Source organism: Nicotiana tomentosiformis, chromosome 4, assembly GCF_000390325.3.
Source record: "Nicotiana tomentosiformis chromosome 4, ASM39032v3, whole genome shotgun sequence".
Lineage (NCBI taxonomy): Eukaryota > Viridiplantae > Streptophyta > Magnoliopsida > Solanales > Solanaceae > Nicotiana > Nicotiana tomentosiformis.
The window spans coordinates 44,349,833-44,377,582 of record NC_090815.1 but is presented as its reverse complement, the minus strand read 5'-3'; the positions used below and the strand labels follow the sequence as shown (position 1 = coordinate 44,377,582).

General features: G+C 37.5%; 2 protein-coding genes across 2 annotated transcripts; both read right to left on the bottom strand.

The window, feature by feature from the left end:
* Nucleotides 1–9,190: 9,190 nt before the first annotated feature.
* On the bottom strand, nucleotides 9,191–9,673 carry LOC138909588 (uncharacterized). The gene has a single exon (XM_070200795.1). The coding sequence runs from the start codon at nucleotides 9,671–9,673 to the stop codon at nucleotides 9,191–9,193; it is 483 nt and encodes a 160-aa protein (XP_070056896.1).
* Nucleotides 9,674–25,125: 15,452 nt separating this feature from the next.
* LOC104090808 (homeobox-leucine zipper protein ATHB-54-like) lies at nucleotides 25,126–27,289 on the bottom strand. Its single transcript, XM_009595989.4, has 3 exons — nucleotides 26,874–27,289; nucleotides 26,046–26,440; nucleotides 25,126–25,744 (listed from the first exon to the last, which is right to left on the bottom strand). The coding sequence occupies exons 1-3, from the start codon at nucleotides 27,007–27,009 to the stop codon at nucleotides 25,337–25,339; spliced, it is 939 nt and encodes a 312-aa protein (XP_009594284.1). The 5' UTR covers nucleotides 27,010–27,289; the 3' UTR covers nucleotides 25,126–25,336.
* Between the last annotated feature and the right edge of the window lie 461 nt (nucleotides 27,290–27,750).

Genomic DNA, 27,750 nt, shown 5'->3' with positions numbered 1-27,750 from the left:
CCTTGTGGGATTTATTCCTTTAGCTCATATTGATTGTATATTATTTCTCGTTACTAGATTCAGGTTATTTGGAGGCCGGTTCGAGAGGAAAGAGAATTCCAGAGTAGGAGTTCTACACTGCTGAGGTAAGTAACCATTTTAAATCTGGTTTTGAGGGTATAAAACCCGGAGTTTGGTATGATGTGACTGTTTGGAGGTTGCACCCATGCTAGGTGACGGGCGTGTGGGTGTACACCATGATTCAGAAGTGAGGAGAAGTGGTGACATTTTTCTGAGGATCACGAGATGAACCTGCTTAGAGCGGCCAATCTTTCGGTTAGCCTTTGGACTTCTTTTATGCTTGTCAGCTATTCTAGGATGTCCTCGATAGCTTTGATCTTATCGGGATTTACCTCGATCTCCCTTTGTGTAACTAAGAAACCCAAGAACTTACCGGAGCCAACCGTAAACACGCATTTTTCTGAGTTGAGCTTCATGTTGTGCTTTCTCTGGATATCAAAGGTTTCCTGGAGGTATTTCAAACGATCACCTTCATTGAAAGACTTGACCAACATGTTATCTATATACACTTCCATCATTTTGCCTATTTGTTTCTCGAACATCTTGTGTTACGAGCCGCTAATAAGTAGCTCTGGCGTTTTTAATCCCGAAGGGCATCACATTGTAACATATGTGCCAAAGTTTGTTATGAACAAAGCTTTTTCCTGATCCTCCGGGTTCATTTTGATTTAATTGTACTTGGAATAGGCATCGAGGAAACTTATTAACTCGTGTACGATCGTTGCATCAATCATTTGATCAATGGTTGGCAACGGGAACGAGTCTTTAGGGCACGCCCTATTCAAATCTTTATAATCTACGCATAGTTGAAACTTGCTATTCTTTTTCGAAACTACAACTACATTAGCTAACCATTCGGTATACTTTACCTCTCGGATCGAAGCGATGTCAAGTAATCGAGTTACCTCTTTTTTAACAAACCTATTTCTCAAGTCATCAATCGGGCATTTCATTTGCCTTACTGGAGGGATGCTTGGGTCCAGGCTTAGCTTATGCACGGCCACCTCTAGTGGGATACCTGTCATATCCGAGTGCGACCATGTAAAACAATCAACATTAGTTTTAAGAAAATTAATAAATCCTGACCTGAGCTCAGGATTTTTTTTTCCACCAAATATACTACTAGGTTATTCATCTAGTAGCTGTTATATATAATAAGTCCTAAACTGGACCAAAGGTGAGCTCGGGATTGAGTCATGTTCCCAAGTGAAATTTTCTCTCCAATAAATCCTCAAACAAAGCCACTTGTTCAAATTTGTCTGTCGTGGACTTGGTTTTATTTGTCTCTTTCGGTACCTGAAAGTACCTCGGTGCCTGATGGGATTCCGACCGCTCCTCGCCTTTATCATCTTCACTCGGATCATGAACATGCATCGATTCCTGTAATTGCTATTTGCCAGGTTCCTTCCCTTTACTGCTGAAAATTGACACTGCGTTCATTTCTCATGTGGCCAGTTGATAGTCTTATTAGCTTGATTCCCTCGGGGGTCGGGAATTTCAGCAGTTGGTGATATGTTGATGGTACAGCCTTTATTTCATGTAACCATGACCTACCAAGAATTATGTTGTAGCACATGTCACCATCTACCACTTCAAATAAGGTGGTCTTTGTGACTCCTTCGACGTTTGTGGGCAGCAGGATCTCTCCTCGGGTTGTCACACTTGCCAAGTTGAACCGGGCGAGGAGCTTTGTTGCCAGAATGATGCTTCCGGTTAATTTGGCTTGTTCTAGCACCCTCCATTGAATGATATTTCCTAAACTTCCTAGGTCAACCAAAATGTGTTTAATCTTAAAATCTAGAGCATTAAGAGAAATTACGAGGGCGTCGTTATGCAGTAGAAGAAGTCTGTCGGCGTCTTTCTTCGTGAAGGTGATGTCGTCTTCGGTGACATCCCGGAGTCTCTTGTTGTGAGTCACTGATACCTTTGTCTTCTTGGCCGCCGAGAAGGTTACACCATTGATTTCATTCCCTCTGAAAATCATGTTGATAATTAACCGAGGAGTGTCTTCTCCTGCCTTCGAGGGTTCTGTGTTATCCCGGTAGCGGCCATAATTGTTCTTAGCTCGGTCGCTTAAGAACTCCCTAAGATGGCCGTTCTTCAACAGCGTTGCCACCTCCTCGCGTAGATGCTAGCAGTCCCCAGTTCTGTGGCTGTGAGTCCTATGGTATTCGCACTATAAGTTAGGATCCCTCTAACTGGGATCGAATCTAATTGGCTTCAAAAATCGAGCTTATTTGATATACCTCATCGCCGATACCAACTCCACTACGCTGATGTTGAAATTATAATCTGACAACTTGGGATATGAGGAATCTCGGGTCCCCAATACTTCTTTTTCTTACAGCGACCTGTTGTTCCGGACACGGTCAGTTCTTCTTTCGGGAGTGAACCTATCTGAAGATCGGAACCCTTTATTGCCGTGTCCCTCGGCTATCTCATAAGGCAAGAAATGGACTTTAGAAGATCATTGGTCTGCATCAAAGTCATTTTTGAACTTATCCCGATTCTTGTCTCGATCTCGCCCCTTAGTTGATGCCGGAAACCCGAGTTGATCATCTTCGATCCTTATCTTCGATTCACAATGATTGTGGACATCCGCCCATGTGGTTGCCTGAAATTCGAGCAGTCTTTCCTTCATTTTTCGAGAGGCGTCGGAGCTTCTCGGATTCAAATCCTTAGTGAATGCCTTTACTTCCCACTCGTCTGGTACGACCGGTAGCAGCATCCTTTCTTTCTGGAATCTAATAACGAACTCCCATAATAATTCAAACTTTCCTTGTGTGATTCTAGATATGTCCGCCTTCCGGGCTTGAACCTTCCTGGACCCGGCATGGGTCGTAATGAAAGAATATGCGAGCATTTCAAAAGAATCTATTGAGTGTTAGGGTAGGAGTGAATACCATGTCAAGGCCCCTTTCGTGAGGGTTTCTCTGAATTTCTTTAGCAGAACCGACTCAATCTCATATTGGGCCAAGTCGTTTCCTTTCTCCTCTGTTGTATAAGTTGTGATGTACTCCTGGGGATCCTAAGTCCAATCGTACTTTGGTATGTCTGACATTTGAATCGTTTCCAAATCAATTCCAGTGTTGCACTCGGCTTAAATGATAACTAGGTGTAGTCCTCCGAATATGTGCCATTCAATACTGGTGGTGTGCCCGGAATCTGGTCTATTCGAGCGTGAAACTCCTTCGCATTTTGATCCATCCGCTTGTTCATTTCTCTCATAAATCTCATGAGTTCGGTTTTGAAGGGATCATTACTGTTATCGTTATCGGATCCGCTGCCCGTACCCCCGGCTCCGTTGAAATGGACCTCATCCCTCGGGGTGTTGTTATCGACTCTTTGAGCCGTTTGATTTGCAGGAGCACTGGAGGAGTTGGGCCTCTTCCATTTGCGTTATTGGAAGCACCTGATAACGTCTGCTTCAATTCCGTCATGACTTGGTCCTGCATTGAGAGATGATCCAGGATGGCTTTTTGTTGCTTTCTCAAGATCCTTACCATTTCCACAATGTGTTCGTCCTCCACATCATCGGGAGTTGGCTCCCGCATATGTCGGTGATATTGTCTGCCATGGACCGGAGTTGCCACGTCCCCCTCGTTGCGGGTGTCACTCATTGAATTCTCATGTTGAGGCTGATTTTCGTGAGCCTGAACGTTGTGTGCGATGTTGACATCGTTAGCTGTCATTTTTTATTTTTTCTATGAAACAAAGAATCAAACGAGTTAGTAATAGGTGTAAGGATCAACTCAATTACGCAACTGTCTAAGCCCCATGGTGGGCGCCAAACTGTTTACCCGTAAAATGGTATAGTTGAATTTATTATGTGGTTTATAGATAAATGAACTGATTTGACCCAAAAATAGTAAACAAATAAGATTAAAAACAAGACTTAGGATTAAAATTGAAGGAAATAGCAGGTCTGACCTTGGGAGAGATGCCTCTGAGGATAGAAATAAGAGCAATATAAAACAGAAAGTAAAATTATATTATTTAGCTTGAGAATAGAATATATCATAAGTTTTTCCCGAGATTTCGTGTCCTTACAATGGTTGTTGAAATCACTATTTATAGTTATACTTAGAAAACACGATCCTAGGATCAAGCCCCTTTTAAATGACAATAAAGGGGGCCATTGAAGAATGTGTAACAACAGGCCTTGAATACCAAAATTTTCTGCAACAGCTGCCTAGACTAGGGAATATTTTTCATAAAACGCCATCTGGTGACAAACATTCGACCCGCTCCGGTCGATTATGCTTCCTTCGGGATCAATCCGATACCAATTGCATTTGTTGTTCCCGATCTTTGGTTCTTACCTGATTTTTCTTCCTCTTGTCTCCGGTTCACGTGCTACGCTACCATTTGGTTATTTAATATAAACTAATTTTACCCTATACATATACAAAAAAAAGGGACTTACAATCATAAGTATTAGAGTAGTAGGAGTTATGGAGATAATGAAGAAGAGTAGTGGATATTACTCCTTTAGAAATTATGGATATATACCATAATTAAATATTTTATAATAAATTTTTTTTTTTTGACAGTTAAAAAAGTAGTTCAAAAATTAGAAAATGACCATAACATTTCAAGTGTAATGTTCAATTCACATTTCACACCATATATCTTTCCTTCATTGCTTTCTCTATCCTATTGGAAGGCGCCGACACCAAAAGAACATTGAAAAGGAAAGAGAAATCGAAATTATATTATATTCTGGAATCAGAAATTGGTTGAGCTTTGAGAGCAGCCTTATTAGGGTCACGAGAAGTGATAAAAGCTACTGTTTGGATGTTCTTTCAGACATCAAAGACATGGTACCCACGTGGGCAGTGGTGCCCGACGAGGACGATCGTACACGTGTGTCATTTTTGGACACTACTGTTATCTCTGCCCAATATCAAAAGCCTGGCCCATTTAACTGTGCGTTATTGGGCCCCCAATGTGAGTATATCAACCTCATCCCTCTCTTTCAATTTTTACATTCTTATCTATCTGCATTCCCCTGGAAAAGAGTAACATAAAGCGACATCTTTGGGCCCCAGCCTACTCTCTTTCTTTTACACCGTATACTTCCCGCCACGTTACACGGGCTGTCTCCATCAATGGGTCCTTTTTATGGCGGGGCCCATGGGTTTCAGAGCTTCCGTGGTGTACGCTTCTCTGCTTGCGTGGCATTTATCAGAAAAATCCACCTACATTTGGCAAAACTTTAGTCGTCTTCTCTTAAAGTATCAGATTTTTTGGTTTTTGAATTGTTGTTCTCTAACTACCAAAAATTCCGAAAAATAATCAAATTGTTTAGGCTAGGAAAAAACAATTTAACTACAAAAAAAGGTCTCCTAAACTTAAAAGGTATTAACAACAAAACAAACACATATAGGATACAAAAAGGTTTTATTTAACTACAAAAAAGGTTTCCAAAACCTTAAAGGTATTAACTACTCCAACGTAGAGAGTAGAACGAACATGCAAAATTTAGGCAAAATTTATTAACTTTCCTAGACGGTTAATAATAGGAGAATAATTAAATAATTATTCCTAAATTATAGGATAATTAATTAAATAACTATTCCTAAATATTAATAAAATACTCAAATTACTATTTTGTCTAATGTGAACTCTATATTTAAAGTATAAAAAAGACGAACGACATTTCGCTAAAGGCTTTCGTATTTTTAATATAATATAGATATAAGGTAACTTATATAATACTATAACTTTGATAAGTAAAGTTCTAGTTGACTTAAAAATGTTAAATATTAGGAAAATAATTAAATGACTAATTTGTCTAGTTTGAATTCTATTTTAAAAGAATAAAAAAGACGAACGACATTTTGTTAATAGTTTTCGTACTTTTAATGTAACACTTTTGTATTTTGAAACACCCGAAAAAAGAGGCATGATTTTGAAGTTTATGGTTCCTACAATCTTAAATTCCTACAATATGATATTAATTGGATTAATGAACTGAATTACAAGCTAAATATTTTTATACATTTAATATATCTTTTAATATAAATATAGGATCCGGGCAAAAGTTAATGAGTTAATATGCATCCATACCTAGTAATGTAGATCCGTCAATGCCCCAAAATATTTGACACCATTCTATTTTTGGTATGTTTCAGATAATAATTGAATAATTTAAGAATAATAGAATTCTTTTATCAAGTTTCTAAGAAGTCAAATTCAAGCTACCAAGAATAAAAGATTTTTTCAAATGTAATTCTTGGTCCAGAAATGAAGGAGAGATCCAATGCTACGAAGGGGATACGAAATTGTAGTTAGTTTCTTTCTTGAAAAACATTATAGGTTTGATATGTTCTATATTTAGGATTTGAGGTTATAAAAGTTGTACGTAAAGGGCCAAAACTCACCCACTCCTTTTCCTATTGCTCTAACTTTTTTGCTATTGTATATGTTAAAATTTTTGGTAGTTGGTTTCAATGTTGTTTGGAACTGAGACATACGTATTATTGTATAGTTATTATTGTATGTTAGAACAACTTACAACAAATTGTTTTTATCATTATTGGTCGCTCGGGCCAAACTTTTAACATTCACTAGCCAAAAATAAATTTAGCAGCCACTAGCCGACGTTTTATACACCGAAAACTAACTATTGCTCAAGTAGTAGGCATGTCTACACCTGCTACAATCTTCTATATATATCAATTGGTTTCTTCAAGAAAATATTTTACTATAATTTTCTTGCCCTTTACTTCTATGCGGAAGGAATGGTGATTATAGTACCACCTTATATAGGTATTAATATTTTAAATTGGAAAATTGTGAGTTGCGTGTATAAAATTGATAGAATGGGAGGGTACCCAATATCTAGAAAGATATGTTCTAGATTTATTTATTTAATACACAGTAATATGTTCTTCACTCTTTAAATCAAATACCCCTTTATGTACAAAGAACGTAAATGCACATTCAAATAAATACTATATAATAGATATAAATTGTCAATAACTATCATTATTGTAATTTTTAACACAATATTAAATTCTAGAAAATCTTTCATATATACATTTTATTACATCACTGCGTAGTAAAATGCACGATACACTTTATATATACTAAATTTATACATTGTAGAACAACCTATACACTTTGGATACACAAAAGCGCTCGGGATACATTAATGATATATTATGGATACATTGCAAGATGCACGATATACTCTATATATAAATTTTATGCAATGTATATACTAAATAGACTGTCACTATATAAAAAATATATTAAAATAGACTGTCACTATACAATTTATATACAATAGAATGTCACTATATAAAATAGACTGTCACTATACAAAAATATATTAAATAGACTGTCACTATATAATTTATATACACTAGACTGTCATTATACAAAATATATACAAAATAGACTGTCACTATACTAAATATATACAAAATAGACTGTCATTATACAAAATAGACTGTCACTATACAAAATAGACTGTCACTATACAAAAAATATACAAAATAGATATTTCGGGCTATTAGATGTAATATGTTTGGGCCGAAGAGCCATTTCGTATAAGTAAGGAAAAATATGGGCTATTAAAATTTTGAGGGGCTATAGGGGTAATTTTCACATGGTCTAGAAGTTCTTGGAACGCAAACGAAAATCGAAGGCGAAATTTCATGGTTTAAATAATATTATAAGGCGGAAAAAGAAAAAGAGAAAAGCTTTTCTTCATTAGGAATCACTAATTAAGCAGTAGGCTCTTGTAGTTCTTGCAAGCCTCCTTACTTCAGCATTAAAAAGAGACCAGCTTGATGAACTAGCTAAGATTCATTGCTTGGCGAGCTTGTGACTTGGTACACAAATTTGGATACCAACAACAACTTCTCGAAAATATAAAACTGGTTTTCAAATCTCTAATGCAAGTGGGTCATGTGTTGAAAGTGTTGTTATTTTGAAGTTATTACACTTCCAAAATATGTTCTCAAATTAGAATATTTTTAAAATTTTAATAATTCTTTGCATATATATTTATATTCTATATTAAAATATTAATTGATCCGCAATTAAACTATATCTGCCACTGAATCCATCCATATTGTAATCTAAGTTGAATCCAAGCTTTTCAGTTAGGAATAATCTTCACAACATCAGCATTGGTGTGAAAATTATTTATACACCATCAGGTAAAATTAACCTATAACAATAACTAATTCTTTCTATAAAGACCGATGATATGGTAACTTAGTAAATAGAGTAGTAACTTATACTGATAGTATATAATCTTTTTAAATATTATTTGTGTATATAACTTAAATCCTAAATAAATACTTAATATGATGTATACTTTAGTAATTCATTTAGGACATCCACAGTACAGTTCAAGTAAAAAATAGCGATGCATTTGCATTTGCTGGTGAAATGCATATCTTACCCTAACTGAACAATTGTACTGTAAATGGAGATTAGGAAGTTTATAGGCCAAAGTCATACGCAGCCTTCTATACTTGTCCGGATTTTCTTCTGTGCCACTTTACGTTCATGTTCCAATTGAACACTTATAAGACTTAAAATGTATTCCTATTAGCCACTTTTTGTTGACATGGCATGGTCGTACAAGTAATAAGATGATAAGTCGAGTGTCAAACCCACAGAGACTTATATTAACTACCCACTAAATTCACCAAGATTGTTATCTAGTCGAGCCAATCCGAGTTCAAAAGTGTGATTATACTAAATAATAATTCTAACTAGTAACTAAATTATCAAGTAGCAAAATGGTTGCTGTGTATTCAATAGAGACAAATATTCCAGGCTTGTGATCGATTCACCAATCCTATTGTGTTCTAGTTAACTCTCCCTTTTATACAATTCACTCATGGTTGCTAATTAATCGAACAATTGCTCTCGTAGCCTTTTTATGCTCACGAAGTACTCCGAGCAATTTTTCTTCTTGTACATTAGTCAAGCTGGATGAGATAATCACTGCTAATGTCTCAGAATTCCCCAAATAAGTATAATGCAGATGCGCTGGAAGGGGCTTAAGTTCTAGCCTTGGAGCTTCTTCAATAGATGGCTTAGGAGGGGTCAGAGTGACAGGCCTGTCCAACTCCTCAAATCTCCCAAACCCATGGACATAACTTCAAGACATGTCAAGTACTTGCTCAATTTCTCCCATCATCTCGTCTTCATTGTCTTCTTCATCCCCAATCAAAGCTCGTTCAAGAGGATCTATGGGGTTCATATAAGGCACCAATGACGTAGCATCGCTTTCCACCACAACAATCATGGATAGCTCTTCGTAGTGGACTGGCAATCTGAGTGCTTTATACACATTGAATACCTCTACTCGATCACTTACTCTCATCGTCATCTTTCCTTCACATACATCAATAATAGCTCGGCCCGTGGCTAAGAATGGACGCTCCAAAATAAATGGGACATCCTGATCAGGCTCGTAGTCCAAGATAATGAAATCAGCAGGGAATATGAAAAAACCCACTTGAACAAACACATCTACAATCACTCCTTCAGAATGAGCAAGAGAGCGATTAGCCAACTGTAAGATTACCGTTGTTGGGCGCGGCTCACCCAACCCCAACTGTCTGAACACAGATAGCGGCATCAAATTGATGCCCGCTCCAAGATCACACAATGCTCGCCCGACTGCATACTTACCAATCGAGATTTGGATAGTGAAACTACCTAGATCCTTCAATTTCTGAGGTAGCTTGCTTCAAATTCTTGAGCTACATTTCTCAGTGAGTGCCACAGTCTCGAATTCGGTCAACCTCATTTTATTTGCCACTATGTCCTTAATGTATTTAACATATTTGGGCACTTCTTGCAGGATGTCTACCAGTGGAATATTGATTTGCACCTGCTTCAAAATATCAAAAAACTTTTTATACGTGGCATTATCCTTCACTTTCTGCAATCTTTGAGGGAACAGAGGTGGTGTCCTCGCAACTAATGGTGGGGGTTGCTTAGCCACCGCCTCTTCAGCTGGCTTCTCTGACTCATTTAATTTTTCTAATTCTGCCTCTATGGTGGCCGGCTTCTCATTACAGGTCACTTTTTTTCTCTTTTTCGACTGGACTTCTTCTAACTGTCGCCCATTCCTCAATGACACAATATTAATAGATGCCTTAGGATTAGCCTCAGTGTCTCTTGGAAGAGCTCCAACTGGTCAAATATTTTGGGCACTGGAAAGTTGTCCCATTTGTCGCACCAAATTTCTCATTGTTTTTGCTTGGGCCTGGTGGTCAGCCATTACTTTCTTCATCATCTCTGTTGTTTAGGCCTGCTGGTCAGCCATAAATTTCTTCATCACTTCCTCAAGGTAACTCGTCGAGTTTGCATGTTGTTCAGCCTGAGGTGGTCTATATTGTTGTTGAGGTGCTTGTGGCTTGTACTGATTTTGAGCACCTTGGTTTCCACCCCAAGAGAAGTTTAGGTGGTTCCTCCAATTAGGATTGTAAGTGTTCCCATACTGGTTTGTCTGGCCCCTATTTGCATTACCCACAAAACAGACAAACTCTGGATTAACTAGGCATAAGTCGCTCGTATGACCCTCTCCGCATACTTCACAAAACAATTGAACATGTTGCACTAGCTGTGCTTATTGCTTCTTAATAACCAAGGTCATCTGATTGACTTGATTGATCAATATGGAAATCTGCGCTAATAATGCAGAGACGACATCTAACTCGAGAACCTCTACAGATTTTTGCACTGTGTGTTTGCCCATCTCTCCTTGCCAATTAGGATTGCTTTTGGAGAATTTGTTCAATAACGCATATATATCATCAAAGCTTTTCTCCAACACTTGACCTCAAGCTGCAACATCTACCACAATCTTTGTCTCTGGATGTAGCCCTTCTATGAAAGTGTGAGCTAACACTTCATTTGTCTGATTGTGATGAGGACAGTCTCTGAGCAGCCCCTTGAACCTCTCCTAAGTTGAGTATAAAGACTCCCCCGCTTTCTGTTTGAAGGCGACTATCTCACTTCTGATCTTTGTAGTTTTACCTGAAAGGAAGAACCTTGCCAAAAATTTTCTTGCTAGATCATTCCATGATGTAATAGAATTAGCTGGTTCTACCTTCAACCATCGCTTTGCTTCGCCCAACAGAGAGAATGGAAAAAGTGTGAGCCTTACATAGTCTGGAGTGACTTCGTTAGTGATGTAAGTATCACTAATATCCAAGAAGTTCAGGATATGTTGTTGTGGATCCTCGTGTGGAAGACCCATAAACTGCCCATTCGCATGAAGTAGCTGGATCATACTCTATTTTAGCTCAAAGTGCCCAGTAATTCTGGGCTTCACAATGCTGAAGGTGATATTAGCAATGCTGGGCATCGCCACCTCCTGAACTGCCATATGTTGCTCCTCTGCCATGTTCAGAGAAAATTGAATGAGTGCCTAAAGATTATTTGTGTCCCTTGCTTCCCGCAACCTCCTATGAAATGTTCTCTCAAGTTCGGGGTCAAGGCCTTTAAGTCTGTCCTGGCTTCTGACTCTTCGCATTCAATAAAGGTTCCTAAGAGCAGAGCAACAATGAAGGAACATTATACTTGACGAAATAAACAATTATAGCTAAAACTAGAAAGTAGTCAATATTCAAGTCCCCGGCAACAATGCCAAAAACTTGTTGCTCCAAAACGCACACACAAGTATACGTGGTCGTACAAGTAATAAGATGATAAGTCGAGTATCGAACCCACAGAGACTTGTATTAACTACCCATTAAATTCACCAAGATTGTTATCTAGTCGAGCCAATCCGAGTTCAAAAGTGTGATTATACTAAACAATAATTCTAACTTGTAACTAAATTATCAAGCAGCAAAATGGGTGTTGTGTATTCAATAGAGACAAATATTCCAGGCTTGTGATCGATTCACCAATCCTATTGTGTTCTAGTTAACTCTCCCTTTCATACAATTCACTCATGGTTGCTAATTAATCGAATAATTGCTCTCGTAGCCTTCTCCCTAAGTACTACTCGCCTATTCAAAATTGATTAACGCCTATATTCCTATGAAATCAATATATTAAGAATACATTAAGATTATGATATTTAATTAATCACGGTGACTAGGTATATTCCCATCCTAACCACAAATCCCTCCCTCTCCCAAGATTTAAGATCGTGCTCTCTTCAATTCTTCTCTAATCTAAACATGGCTTTTCCAAGCATAGTATAGATAGTAAATAGAACCTAATTACTGGCCAGAAAATTAAGCAATTAATTACAGAGTTGAAGAAACAACCATATATTGGTGAATTATTATTAAGATTAAGTCAACGTTAAATAACAATATTCATGGCTAAATCACAACCCCAGAACTATGGGTTTTAGCCACTCATGATAATATCAAACAATTTCATAAGTGTTGGATAATTAAAAATACTAAGAAAAGATGAAGAAAACTGAGATATCCTCGCTCCCGGATGTTCCTCGTGTGTATTTTTCCTTCAAAGTGGCTTCTCCCATCTCAAAATAGGCTTAGTCATGCTTTTATACGCGTTGGGTAGGTCTAGGGCCGAAATAACATTGTCTCGGGCAAAATTGGATAAATTTCCGTCACCAGCGTCTAGGGCAGCATGGGGCACTGGCCCTAGCACTGGCTTGCTGAAGATTATGTCCACGGCGCCACATCGGGGCGCTGCCTGTGGCGCTGAAATTCCACATTTCTCATTTTTCCTCCGTTTTGGCTCTAATCTTGCATCTTTCGCCCCCAATTGCTTTCGGATGATTCCTATATATAAAGATACCACGAATTAACATAAATCAATATATTTTACATCTGAAATCTACAAAACACGAGTAAAACATGAGGCAATACACATATAAATATATACACTTTAAGATAAATATCACTACACCCGGCATGCGAGAGGTATTTTTTCAGCAACTTTTTTTGTTTTAAAAAACAAATCTTTCTTCTTCATTCTTCCTTTGCCACAACTTCTCCGCCATCCACCACCGTATCTGTCGCTGCCGCCATCACCACCACCATTCACCCTTCTTCTTTATATTCTTTATTCAGCCACCTCACCTTCTTCTATTTACCAGTAAAACGGTACAGTTAAATTTGTAACGTAGTTTGTAGACAAGCGAATTGATTTGATATACAAATAAAAAGAAATAAGATTAAAATTACGATTTAATAAGTGAAATTAAAGAATATAATAAGCCTAGTTCTGAACTCAGCCTTTCCGAGAGTAGAAGCAAGAAAAATGATGAAGTGGTGATAAAGTTGTTAAATTGAGAGCAAAATAGTAAAAAATATAGCTTTAGTGTGCAGAATGTTTCATGCCCTTACAATGGCTGTTAACCCCGCTATTTATAGCTCTGCCTAGGGAAATAAGATCCTAGGATTGATGGTAGGCTATAATCTCGTATTTTAGTTGCTTATTGCACTCTAATTTACTGCATTTTACTTGTGTTTGAGCTTTAATTGATAGTGTTTTGCACTTATTATGTGTTTTATGCCTTGTAGGAGTGATTCCAAGCTTTATAGATGTTATGGAATGAATTTGAGTAATTTGGAGCTTTGAAGTCTGAGTAAAAGCCCAAGGGATTAAGCCGGGATTGTGTTCGGGGGTCGAGGACCAAGTCTGGACGTCAAAACGCAAGAAATATTCGTACTCTAAGAAATCCCCTTTGCCGCAGCGCGTGCGGTGCCTCTCTTGTGCATTTCTCTGCTGCCTGTCAGAACCAACTCTCTGGATTTTTCCACTAATGCCCCGCATGGCGCGTCGCCCCATGCGGCGCGCCTGTGCTTTTTACAGAGTAATTTTCCTATTTCGGCTAGGAGAAGGTATTTTCGTTTGGGACTGACTCTACTTAGTATAAATATATAAAAAAAAATATTATTTCCTGAACTTTTGACATATTGGAAACCTAAGGAGGCTAAGGAGGAGTTAGAGAAGCAAAAGCACAAGGAGTTCATCATTCAATCCTCACTCAAGACCCGAGTTTGGATCGATTTATGTTTTCCTTTACTTTAAACATATTTGTGATTAATTGCTCCATATCTATGGAGTAGTTCCCCTTTAGGGTTTGATGGATTTGGTGTATTGATATTTGTTTGTGGATTATAACTCTAGTTTTATGTATTGAATTATTTTGGATGATTTAATTGTTGTGGATTATAACTTGTGATATCTTTGCATTATATTGTTGGTTGAGTTCAGTATTTTTTCTTAGTAATCGAAAGAGACTAGTTGAATCATTGATTAAACTTAGTTAGGAGGATAATCGAGAGAGGTTCTCCTAAAGACCAATCCACTACGCAATCTTGCATATCTTCACGTGCTTAAATTGGTTCATCTTGTGAGGTTAAGACTTAATCGAGAGAGGAGTTTTGCTTAACGTTTGAACTGATAATTGAGTGAATTAGACAGACTCACTTGAACATTAGAAATGAATTATCTAGAGTTAGATCCCAAATAATTATCTTGCATATATCCTATCAAAATCCTATCTTCTCCCATTGATAACCTTCTTTGATTATTTTTTTGTTTCGATAGTCATTAGTCAATAACTTTGGACTCTTAGTTAATTGTAGTTATTAATCATATAAATCTCAATTATTGATTCTCCTGAATATAAATCAAGGTAGAAACTACGAAAATACTGTTTAACTCCAATCCCTATGGATACGATATTATACTATACTATCTTTGACTAGCGAGCATAATTTAAGGGGTGTTTTGGGCTCGTCAAATTTTGGCACCGTTGTCGGGGATTGACAATCAATAGTGTTTGAAATAGTTTGTAGTGCTCATTCAAGATTTTTTTTTTATTTTTTTTTCCCTTTTTACGTTTGGTGTTCTTTGACTGTGCGCAGGTTACAGGTTCAGAGTGGTGCATGACTAGAACTTCTGCGAAGGAAGTGCTACCATACAAACCCGAGATAGAAAAACAACTGCGATAGGTGAGGAAGGAAAGAAATCTCACCAAGACATCAGGAAAGGTTGGGCAATCCTCAACCGATAAAAATAACTCATCATTTGAACAAAGAAATAAGATAAAAATAAAAGGACTTTATTGTATTCCCATTATCTTTAAAAGTACATAGGCATTCATTTGCTCAAGTAAATAAAGTTGCTCATACATGTGGCTAACTTGTACAACTTATTTTTATGGGTTTGATCATGCAGTCCTCGGCCCCTGATGAGATATTCTCGATCCCGGTTCTAACAGTCCTTGATTTTCGTGATATTTTTTGTGTCGTATCATACATTCCCCCCAGTGTTCGAATGCTAAGTATGAGGGTTCGAACAGTGGAAGTCTTATATTTATACTACTGCTTCATCGGTGGAGACAACTTGTGAATGGGTAAATAATCTTTTTGAATTATGAAAGGTGAGGCTTGCCATCGGGCCAAAGATTATTTAACCATCCACAGGTTGTTTACCACGCGAGCTCGTACTTGTCGGTCCCATCGGTGTGAGAATTTTAGTACCTTGATATTAAAATGTCTTGTCTTTGCCGGCGATCCTCTTTTCGTAGTATGCTTTACGTTGCTGCCTCGTTAAAAACCTTGCTAGAAAAACTCGATAGGGACAAAAACTGGTCGAAGGAAAAAAGAGTGCAGTACATACTTTTAGTACCAGCAAGGATCCTCAGCAATAGTGCCTTTTGAGGTGAGTCACATTCCAGTTGCTCCGCGGCTGTTTGGATTAATTCTTCTCTCATCTATTATGTAGTTGTCTTTTGGAGTCCAAATTTTTGCAGACTTGTTGCTGATATGTAAAAGAATTTCTGGTTGATTTTGCTAGTATTCTGAGTTAGTTGATAAATTCATTTTTTTGTCCTAGGGCCGATGGTACGATTTCGAAGGCAAAAACAATGCACACTCTATGTTCACACTAAATTATAAGTATAGTTTATTATGATTAAGTCATTAAAATGACATGAAAATGCGTAATTATATACATGTAAAGACACATGTCATGTATTTATTGATTTGATATAATCAACGGGTATAAATAAGTATTTTTCATGGTAGGAATTTCGCTTATAAATTGTCGATATAGACGTTGTTCTTTAATTTCATTAATGTTGAGTCTTCCATTATCGCATCATGATCTGATAGCTTATACTCCGTAATAAGAATCATATTACAAATGCTGTTAGTATCATTTCTCTCTCCATTTCACCAAGCTAAACATAGTAGGATCTTCTCAAGAAGATAAAGCTTCATTGTATACCTACATGATACAATAGAAAGATGCTCCTTTTGACTCTTCTCAAGAAAGGGGAAAATGTTTTATGCATACACAATACATGATCTAGGTTTGTGTATTTAAGTTCATGGTCATGCACCGTGGCGGATTCAGAATCTAAACATTGTGAATTCTGAAATGCATATCTAACTCTACCTTTATATGTTTTTCGCAAATATATATAAGGTTCGGCCTTGAAACACTGAATTTTGCCGACTGCAAAACCTATGGTTGAATCCGCCACTAATCGATCATGCACATTGGGCTTCTAGGAAGGCATTGAAATCTTCCCTCGCCTTGTGAAGGCGAGGAGTTACGCAGGATTTGGGCGAGTCAGAGTCAGGGGACGATGTAGAAAACCGAACATGGCGTCTCGACTCATCGGATTTTCTATCAGTTATTTTTGCTGTGGTGTTCTTCAGGACCCCTTTTGGCTCCTTATCAAAAACAAATGCTGTTGTCACTGAGGAATGAGTGTCACTCACACTGCATCTGACTAGTTCCATTGGTAGATCAAAGAAGAGATTGGACTCATTTTCTTCATCTTCGGTCCGAAAAATTGATATAACTTGGGCTATATTTTAAATACACAAAATTGTTTAAATCAAATAATTAGTAAATAATAAAATATTACTTATGCAATAAAATGATTGAAAATAATAACTTAACATTATAAAAAATATATAAATGCTATTTTAGCATGAATAATATAATAATTGTAATTATGCATAGCATATAGGCTATTATTACCAAATATTGTAAATAGCTTTAAAATACCAATATAATGATATGAAATGAAGTAAAAATATTATGAAACTTATATGTGCATGAAAATAATAGATTTGGATGATTAAATCATTACAAAATATTTTAAAGTGGTAATTAATGCATATTCAAGTGACTTAAATGCAAGAAAATCATTTTTAAAGCTTTACAAATTATGAAATAATATAGAAAATACTTGTGTAACTCTTTTAAATTAAGTAATGATGCAAAATGATATTTTAAAAGTATATATATACTATTTAATAAAAATATGATGGCAAAATTGGGTATCAACAGCTGGAGCATTTGTACTGGGTACTTTCTTCTTGATTCTTGTGACTATATGCCTTGAGAGTATATGTGATTTATTTTGACACTTAGGCTCATCTTTTGACTCCTATTATGTACATCCTCTCTGATTGAATTATTTTATGACTATGCTTAGTTGTCTTAACTTGATTCGAGTCTGAGCCGTCGTGAGAAGTCATGTGCATTGTGTGAGGTGAGATATTTGATTGTACTTTGTGTCATCCCTTGCTAGTCTAGAACTTACCCTGTATATGAGTTGAAGAGAAATAAGTAAGCTTTGCGAGTCTAGAAAATGATATAGGCTTTTCTTTGATTGACCTCTGAGCTACTTGCCTACCAGTGATAAAATTATCCTTTGTTAGCCCATTTGAGTCTGTATACCTTTTCTTTGGTATCCACATTACAAGAAGAATCCCTTTTGTTCTTACTTAAATCTTGTTCAACCTTTACCTCCGAAAGCACTTAAGTCGCAAGAAGAGAAGGAAAAGAGATTAGGGTAGTTTTTGAGTGGAACCATAAAAAGGCTAAAAGGTGCATGTGTGTATTGAGAGAGCCACTAGCTGAAAATACCAATTTATGGGGGCACATAAGTTTCTTTGCGAGAATGAGTGAATTGTTTTCTTAAATTATATTTGAATTCATATTTGAGTGTGCGGACTGATTACTCTCTTTGTTTTGTTGGTGATGGCACATGTTTTACAACAGATTGGTAAGGAACTCGTATCTTTAGTTGGCACAAGAAGCGAGTCACAAAGAGAAATATACTGGAGTCATCTTTTGAGGCTAGGATGTTAGAAAGAGTCATACAAATATCTTAAATAGTCTAGGCATCATTTTAAACCTTGACGAAAAGTATAAATAGTGCTTATGATAGGTTCTAAGCATTGATATAAACCATTATCATTGGTAGGATGCTTGGGTATGTTTTAAAATGTGTTACTTGCCGACGTGCTTAATTTTACGTTGCTCGAGGGCGAACAAGAGTTTAAGTGTGGGGTAATGATAAATGATGAAAAGTACATATTTTTGAGTATATTTGCATATTAATTCTTGTGTGAGTCGAGATTACGTGGTTTTTCAAGTGAAATATGCCCATTATGCGTTTCTTATGTGTATGAGTGAATATAGATGATAAATGATCAAAAAATGACAATTTGACACAAAAAGGAAGATATGGAAAGAATTGGGAGCTCATCCAATCTCGTGCGTGGCACAAAAACGGACGCGAAAAAGGAGAAAACTGAGGCACAAAACAGCGAAGTGAAGCGCAGGCACGGATCGCTTCGCAAACTGAAACATTGCAAAAGCTGAGTCTGCGTCCATGGGCGCGCGACGCCCGAAGGCAGGCGCAGATTCCATCTCTCATATCTGATATTGGATTGTATTGGACGGTCCTCCACCCTACATAGGTCATATAAATACACACTAAACATGATTTTTACACAATTTTAGAAGGAGGAGACACCACTTTCGGGTTACACAACACCTTTGGAGGCAAGAATACACTAGGAGCAAGGAGGAAGATTCAACAACGAGTTATTCCTTTCTTCTTCCTGTTATCTATTGTTGGTTATCAATTTTAGTGTTGTATTTTAAAATACAAGTCCTGCAACCAAAGCCTCATACTCGGCTTCATTGTTAGTTAACGGAACATTTTTAATGGTCTGACTTAGGATCTCCCCCGAGGGCGTGATTAAAACTACCCCAAGACCGGACCCTTTCATATTGGAGGCTCCACCCCTAAATAGGGTCCAAACTCTCGATGCCATTTCCGATACCAGCACTGCTTCCTTAGCAGCCAAGGGCATTAACCCGGGACTAAAGTCGACCACAAAGTTGGCCGAAACATGTGACTTGATTGCAATTCTGGTTTTATACTCAATGTCGAATTCGCTAATTTCAACTTTTCATTTAGCCAAATGGCCTAACAACTCAGGCTTGTGGAGGACATTCCTTAAGGGAAAGGTTATCACAATGGCTACGGGGTGGCACTGAAAATAAGTCCTAAGCTTTCGAGAGGAAACTATGAGTGCTAAGGTCTGCTTTTTGAGGTGCGGATAACGAGTCTCTACACCCGCCAGTATTTTATTAACGTGATAAATAGAAAATTACGTATCTTCTTCCTCTCGAACCAAAATGGCACTTATCGCTACTTTTGAGACTACTAGATATATTAACAATTGTTCGCCTTCCCACGGTTTTGACAATAATGGGAAGCTGGACAGGTAACTTTAAGGTCTTTTAGTACCTGTTGGCATTTTGGAGTCCATATAGAATCGTTCTTCTTTTTCAGAAGTGAAAAGAAATGATGGCACTTTTCTGAGGATCTTGAGATGAACCTGCTTAGAGATGCCAACCTTTCGGTCAGTCGCTGTACTTCATTCACACTCGTCAATTGGTCCAAGATGTCCTCGATAACTTTGATTTTATTGAGATTTGCCTCTTTCCCTCTTTGCGAGACCACTAACCCCAAGAACTTACCAGAACTAACACCGAATGCGCATTTCTCCAGGTTGAGTTTCAGGTTATGCTTCCTCAGAATATCAAAAGTTTCTTGAATATGTTTCAAATGATCCCTGCCTTCAAAGACTTGACTAACATGTCATCAATGCATACTTCAATTGTGTTGCCTATCTAATTCTCAAATATTTTATTAACGAACCTCTGATAAGTGGCTTCGGTGTTCTTAAGCCCAAAAGGCATCACATTATAGCAATATGTGCCAAAGTTTGTTATGAAAGAGGTATTTTCCTGATCCTCTGGGCTCATCTTGATCTACTTGTACCCGGATTAAGCATCGAGAAAACTTATTAGTTCGTGTCCGGCCGTAGCATCAATTATTTGATTAATGTTCGACAACGGGAATGAGTCTTTAGAGCACGCCTTGTTTAAATCCTTATAGTATATGCACATTTTAAATTTGTTATTCTTTTTGGGCACTACAACTACGTTGGCTTACCATTTTGGATACTTTACCTCCCGAATCGAACCGATATTGAGTAACCAGGTTACCTCTTCTTTAACAAATCTGTTTCGGACCTCTGCTATCGGGTGTTTCTTTTACCTTACCGGTGGGATGTTTGGATCCATACTTAGCTTGTGAACTGCTACCTCTAATGGGATACTTGTCATATCCGAGTGCGACTATGCAAAGTAGTTAACATTATCTTTAAGAAAATTTATAAATTCCAACCTGAGCTCGGGATTTAATCATTTTCCCAAATGAAACTTCCTTTCCAATATTTCTTCGAACAATGCCACTTGCTCAGGTTATTTCGTGGTCGACTTGGTCACGTCGATGACTCCTCGCTTTTATCTTCGTCATTCGGAAAGGGAGAAGACACCGGTTCCTGTAATTGCTATTTGTTGGACTCTCTCCCCTTGCTGCTAGAAACAGTTACCGTGTTCATCTCCCTTGCTGCCAGTTAGACTCCTCTTATTTGCTCGATTCTTTCCGGCATTGGAAATTTCAACAACTAGTGATATGGTGAGGCTACAACCTTCATCTCATGTATCCACGACCTTCCGAGAATTACATTGTAAACCATATCACCATCTACTACTTCGAATATGGTGGTCTTTGTTATTCCTTCAGTGTGTGTGGACAGTAAAATATCTCCTCGCGTTGTCACACTTGTCAAGATGAAGCCATCTAGGTGTTTTGTCGCCGGAATAATGTTCCCCGTCAATTTTGCTTGCTTCAGAACTCTACATTAGATGATGTTGCCTGAACTTCCTGGATCAACCAAAACAAGCTTAATTTTGAAATCTAAAACATTGAGAGAGATTACCAAAGCGTCATTGTGTGGCAGAAGAAGTCTGTTAGCGTGCTCCTTCGTGAAGGTGATACCGTTTTCTGCTATTTCTCAGAGTCTCTTGTTGTGAGTCACCGATATCTTTGTTTTCTTCACTATTGAAAAGGTTACACCATTGGCTTCATTTCCTCCGAAGATCATTTTGATAGTCAACCAGGGTGATCCTTCTAGTATCTTCGAAGTCTCCGTATTGTCCTGGCTTCGGCCATATGTGTTCTTGGCTCGGTCGCTTAAAAGTTCCCTAAGATGGCCATTTTTCAACAATGTCGCCACCTCTTCATGAAGATGTCGGCAGTCCCCAGTTCTATGGCCATGAGTCCCATGGTATTCACACCATAAACTGCGATCCCTCTAGCTAGGGTTTGATCGGATGGGTTTCGAGAACCGCGCTTCTTTGATGTTTTGCCGATACTAACTCTACCAGGTTGATGTTAAAGTTTTAATCTGATAACAAGGGATATGCAGAATCTCGGGCCCCTGGTACCTCTTTCTCCTGCAATGACCTGTTGCTCCGGTCATGATCGACTCTTCTCTCGGGAGAAATCCTATCCAATAACTAAAAACCTTTGTTGCTATGCCCATCGGTCCTCTCGTACAGTAGAAAGCAATCTCTAGAGGATCGCCGATTTGCATCAAAGTCATTCTTAAACCTGTCCTGATTTTTATCTCGACTCCATCCCTTGGTCGATACCGATAATCCAAGATGATCGTCTTCTATACTTATTTTTGACTCATAGAGGTCATGGACATCTGCCCATGTGGTTGTTTGAAACTCGAGCAAGCTCTCCTTCAGTTTTTCGGAGGCATCAGAACTTAGTGGGTTTAGACCCTTCGTGAATGCCTCTACTGCCCACTAATCTCGAACCGTTGGTAGCAGCATCCTTTCTTTCTGGAACCGGATCACAAACTCTTGTAGTAGCTCGGATTTGCCCTACGAAATTCTAAATATGTCCGCCTTCCTGGCTTGAACCTTTCTTGCTCCAGGATGGGCCTTAATGAACGAATCTGCAAGCATATCAAAAGAATCAATTTAATGCTCAGGTAAGAGGGAATACCATGTTAGGGCCCCCTTTGTAAGTGTTTTGCCAATTTTTTTTAACAAGACCGACTCGATCTCATGCTAAGCTAAATCGTTTCCTTTCACTGTCGTGGTGTAGGTCGTGATGAGCTCCTACGTATCTAAAGTCTCATCATACTTTGGTATATCCGGAATTTTAAACCTCTTTGGGATCAACTCGGGTACCACACTTGGTTTAAACGGTAACTGTGTGTACTTTTTTGAATCCAGGCCCTTCAACACTGGCGGCGCGCCCCAAATCCGGTCTATCCAAGCATGACACTCTTTCGCGTTCTGATCCATTCGCTCATTTCATCTCTCTAATGAATCTCACGAGCTCGTTTTTGAAAGGGTCAGTTAAGTTGTTATTAGCAGACCTCATCCCTTGGGGGTCTTGTTATCGGTTCTTTGTGCTGTCTGAATTGCGGGGGCGTTGGGATGAACCGGGGCCCCACCATTGGCGTTGTTGGAAGCGCCTGATAACGCCTGCTTCAATTCCGTCATTACACGATCCTGCCTTGAGAGGTGGTCCATGATCATTCTTTGCTATTCTTTCAAGAGTTTAACCCTTTCCACAACGTGTTCGTCCCAGCATTGTCGGGAGTTGGGCCCCGCATATGTTGAGGATACTGTCCTTCATGAACCGGGGTTGTCTCGTCCCCTTCGTTGCAGGTCTTGCTGATTGAGTCATCACACCAGGACAATTCTTCCCGATCAACGCGCGCTTCAATTTTGTGTGTTGTTGACACCATTAGCTGCCATATCTGGTTTTCTTACTAAGGAAAGAATCAACCATCACTGTCCCCGCCATCTTCTCCTTTTTTCTTTGAATCTAAATAGCACCACCTTGTTCGCTAGAAAAAAATGGAGACCAACCACTCTACTCTTTCTTTCTCGTTTATCTCTCTTCTTCCAGAAAATATTAGATTAAAAATAAAAAAAATCCGTTAAATCTAAAAGTAAAAATTAATTAAATCTAAAAACCAAAAGAAAAATGGGTGTGAAGTCGATAGCGGGGAGGGTGATGATGGGTTTAGCCGAAGAAATGGGGTTTTGGATGGGTGGGGGTGGGATTTAGAATTAGGTTATTTACTTTTTTCTTTTTGGTTGCTTAAAAATATTTTTTTTCCTCATAATTTATTTTTTAATTATTATTTTTGATTCAAATATCAAATGTCTTCGCTTAATTGGTTATTTTATTGCATCATTGCCGAGCGCATTACACTCTTTAAGTTTTTGTTGGTTATCAAAAAAGTGTCTAATAGGAATAAATTTTAAGTACTATAAATGCTCAATTGGAACATGATTTACTTTGCCCAAGCTTAAACTTTTCTAAACATACATGAATTCTCTCTCTTTTTTTTAAGTCAACGAGAGAGTGGAAAAAGAGCATGATTAGTAGTGGTCGTATCTTAAATGTAATTATCATTATCTTAGACTTGTCTCTTAATCATTGGCAACAATAGGAATACTTGATTCCTTCAAAAACTTGTGGCTACAGGCTAGTGTTTGGTAAGGTTCCAAAGCTTTATTTAACTTAAAATACGTTAAACAAGATTAGTTCATTCGGAGTATATATAATTCATTTCATTTGTTCCTTAAAGGCTACGTGCTAGAAGTGACGAAGTCTATTTGTAAAAAACAAATTGTAGTAGTTTCCAGGAAGATTATAGCTATTAAAATATGTTTATAAGGGAAACTAGAATTAGACATGTAACAAACAATGCATCATCAAGATGTTCATGTTTTAAAAAATAATCCTTGATTCCCTTAATAAAAAATTTAAGACGATGGAGTGTGTCTCAACATCCAATTTTACAAAGTTTAACAAAAGCCAAACTCATCAAATCATTTTAAAAACTCGATTTAGTAAGAGGGTATCGCCCCGTTTCTTCCTCCTCATTTTAACATTTCAACCTCCATACTCTCTTTTTCTCTTGAATATGCATTGTGGCATTTATTTATTTATTTTTGGTCATTTGGCCTTTTACAACAAGAGATGGTCGTTTGAAATGGTGTAAAACCATAATAAGTGAAGCTGTTAAAAGAATACGGGATGAAACAAACCTAAAATTATATGGAAGAAAGTTGTGTCACAAGATCTACAATCTCTTGAAATTTGTGTAGACCGATAAGGCAGAATGTATAACCAGAGTAATAATCAATTAGGATTAAATATTAGTCGTGTCAGTACGTTTATTTTAGGTTTAATGTTTGCGATGAGTCTTTTCGGTTTGGTTCAATTTTTTTCGGTTATTCTTTATTTAAACCAAAACCAAACTAAATTTGGTCGATTTTTAAAAGGGGATCTTTGGCAAATACTCAGGGAACTATTTACCTGCCCCTGCCCATGTAGTTTACCCCTATCCATTATTTTTTAATACCCAGTCAAAGTCAACCAAATGAAGTCAAACTGAGCTACTAAATGAAGCCAAACAAAGCCAATTCAAGCCAAGCAAAGCAAATTCAAGCCAATCCAAGTCAAGTCAAATCAAACTAGCCTAAGCCAAATGGGTGATGGGTGGGTAGGTAGGAGTAATTTGGTTTATTTGGGTATGTATATATTGTAAATAGTATTCAAATGGGTAGGAAAGACATTATTTTAAGCTCAATGGGTATTTGCATAAATTGCTCTTTTTAAAATTCAAAATCAAAACCAAATTAAACCAAAATATTATCGATTTTTTGTATGGTTTAATTCGGATTTCGATTTGGTTGGAATTTTTGTTTTTTCATGAGCACTCCTAGTTCTCAGAAGCAGCACATAGGTAATCCCCCTGTTCTTTTTGGTTGTGTATATATGCCAGAAGGGGATTCATGACAGTACAAGTTCACTGAATAAGACCAAATGATCCTACTTTGGTTGTTTTAACTTCAAAATAAACTGAATTCACCTCAATAGTACCATTTGTTTTTGAGCTAAAGAAAGGGCCAATTAGAACATTTTGGAAGAAACAAAGATCTTACATCTCGTCCTAAACTCCTAATGAATCTATATACAGATTAGTATTATTATTGTTATTGCAGAAGTTTAAAAAGTAGAAAGGGAATAACAAAGGATTTTAACCCCTTATAATCGAGCCAATGTTGAACAAGAAAATTAATAATGGCAGAACCAAGATTGATCCTCAATTTGGAAACTCAAATTGCAAGAATTTACTGGTAGGTCATCTTCAAGCTTTGGGAAGCATAATGAGGGCAACAGACTCCAGCATAGGCTGTCATCTTCTTGAGAAAAATTCGATGTTTCTGTTTCAAATACATGTGAAGAATCAGTAGGCTCCAAAAAAGAAGTATAATTCTCGTCAGCATAACATGGGCTGTCTGAATCAAGAATATCACTTTTTGCTGAACTTGCATCTTCTTGTTTGCAGACCATCATTGTTAAATTCTGCATATTTGTAGTAGAATTCTGAGCTTCTGTATTAAGTGGACTAATGGGTTCCTTTTGTTCTGAATTTTGCTCCCCATTCACTCTGTCGAACAACTTTTCTTTAAGCAAATGAACCTATTGAACAAAAAAGGAAAAATATGAGTAAGATTAGAGATACTTCTAATACTAATCAGGACTTTTAACTACAATTCTCAACACAAGTTCTATCGAGCGGCGGGTAGAATCCTTGGCAGACAACTTAAATGCGCGATGGGTATAGTAAGTGACAAAATGACGTTGCTATCACGATGAATGAGTTGCTCCGATTCGTCCAAAAAAAAAAATTTATAATTCTCGACGTTCCTCAACGACCGCCTAAAAATTAAATTATCTTGAAATACTTGAATAATGTTGAATGATAGGAGGTATAAAGTACCTCATTTCTCAAGTTCTCATTCTCTTTGAAGAGGCTATCATATTCATCCTTGAGTTTATCAAAACTAGCTTTTAGCACATCATAATCCTTCTCAAGTTGTTTACTCTTGTACCGGGCTCGCCGGTTTTGAAACCAAATAGCAACCTGCCGAGGCTGCAATCCAATTTCTTTAGCCAATTGGATTTTTCTCTCTGGTTCAAGCTTGTTTTCTACCTCAAAACTTTTCGCAAGAAACTGAACTTGTTTTGGCAAGAGTCGGCTTTTCTTTTCGGGTTGGTGAAAGGATACTTGATAATCCTCGTTGCTATTTTCTTCCTTGTCAAGTGAAGGGAAGAATGACCTCTCTTTAGTCTTTTTTCCTCGGGTATCGTTGAAATTAACCATGGAAACAGAGCCTGAAACAGAGCAACCAAGGAAGAATAAGTTCACAAATGTATTAAATCTTGGTTCATTTTCAAATTCACAAAAATATATGTGTTTTATTCTAATGAATTGAACCATAATGTGTCTATTTCCTCTGCTTGACTGCTAAATATCCTATTTCAAAATACTGAATTATTAACAAACACCAAAAAAGACAAACTTGGACCAAAATTCGATCTCTTTCTGGATAAAAACAGAGAGGACCACAAGAAGGTAGATACCAAGGTCATAAATCTGAACTTATAACGAATCAAATGACCATAGGCTATAATCTAATAATCATCAAAGGGTCAACACACCATCCAACCAAAAATAAAAGTCACGAACTATAAACATACAAGAAAAAGTAAAAATAAATAAATAAATACTACTCTACATTTTTAGCAGGGTAGAGAAGAATATTACCATGAAAAGTGGGGGAGGAATTGGAAATCCAGAGAGAATCAAGAACTTTAGAAGGTGGAGGAAAAATTTCATTTGGAAGTATAAAGCCGTTGTGGCTATTCACGTTAGAACCTTCATAAACTCTTGCAACCTCCATACTTCCTTCTTTAACCCTGACGCTTTTACTTGTGGCTTTTTGACTTAAGTGAGAGGAGAATGAAATAAAGAAAATGGGGGTTCTTGAATTAAGTTAAAAGTTTGTCAATTGCGACTATAAGAAGGTTGTGATCAGTACTAAGGAAATGTCAGGGGTCAGAGTAAATATTCAGCAAAGAAGAGAGATGAAGACTCAACATGAAGTGAAGAAAACAATGTAAGAAGCAGATAAAGAGGGAGAATAAGAGAGGAAATAACGAAATAGGAATAGGAAAGGAGATTCTTCCAGAGGTAGAAGGGGATTAACATTTATAACCAGCAAGAGTCCGGCTCTGGAAGATGGGGTTTCACGACCCAAAAATTGACACATAGTAATGGCGCCTATTATTATACTAAGCAAGCCGACAACTCACATATTCCGACATTTTTAAAAGCAAAACATGCTAGAAACAGGTTTAAATCAATAAAAATTTCATAAAATCAGATGAAACATCACAACTAAATACAAAAAATCCTCAAAACCTGGGTGTCACCGAGTAAATGAGCATCTACATATAATGACATAGTCTGATACACTGTCTAGGAAGTAGGGCTAAATAAATAAGACTGAAATATAGGGGAAAGGAGAGTCAGGGTCGGCAGACGCTCAAACAACTACCTTTATGATCTCCGAACAGGTAAGACTTCACGATCAACAACCGCCGTGTCTGGAAATGCCTGGATCTACACACGAGGTGCATTG

Coding starts and splice junctions, on each gene's coding strand:
- LOC138909588 (XM_070200795.1), bottom strand. CDS start 9,673: ATGCCGCTATCTGTGTTCAGACAGTTGGGGTTGGGTGAGCCGCGCCCA.
- LOC104090808 (XM_009595989.4), bottom strand. CDS start 27,009: ATGGAGGTTGCAAGAGTTTATGAAGGTTCTAACGTGAATAGCCACAAC. Junction 26,441..26,873: donor TTCCTCCCCCACTTTTCATG/GTAATATTCTTC, acceptor GCTCTGTTTCAG/GCTCTGTTTCCATGGTTAAT. Junction 25,745..26,045: donor ATGAGAACTTGAGAAATGAG/GTACTTTATACC, acceptor TTTGTTCAATAG/GTTCATTTGCTTAAAGAAAA.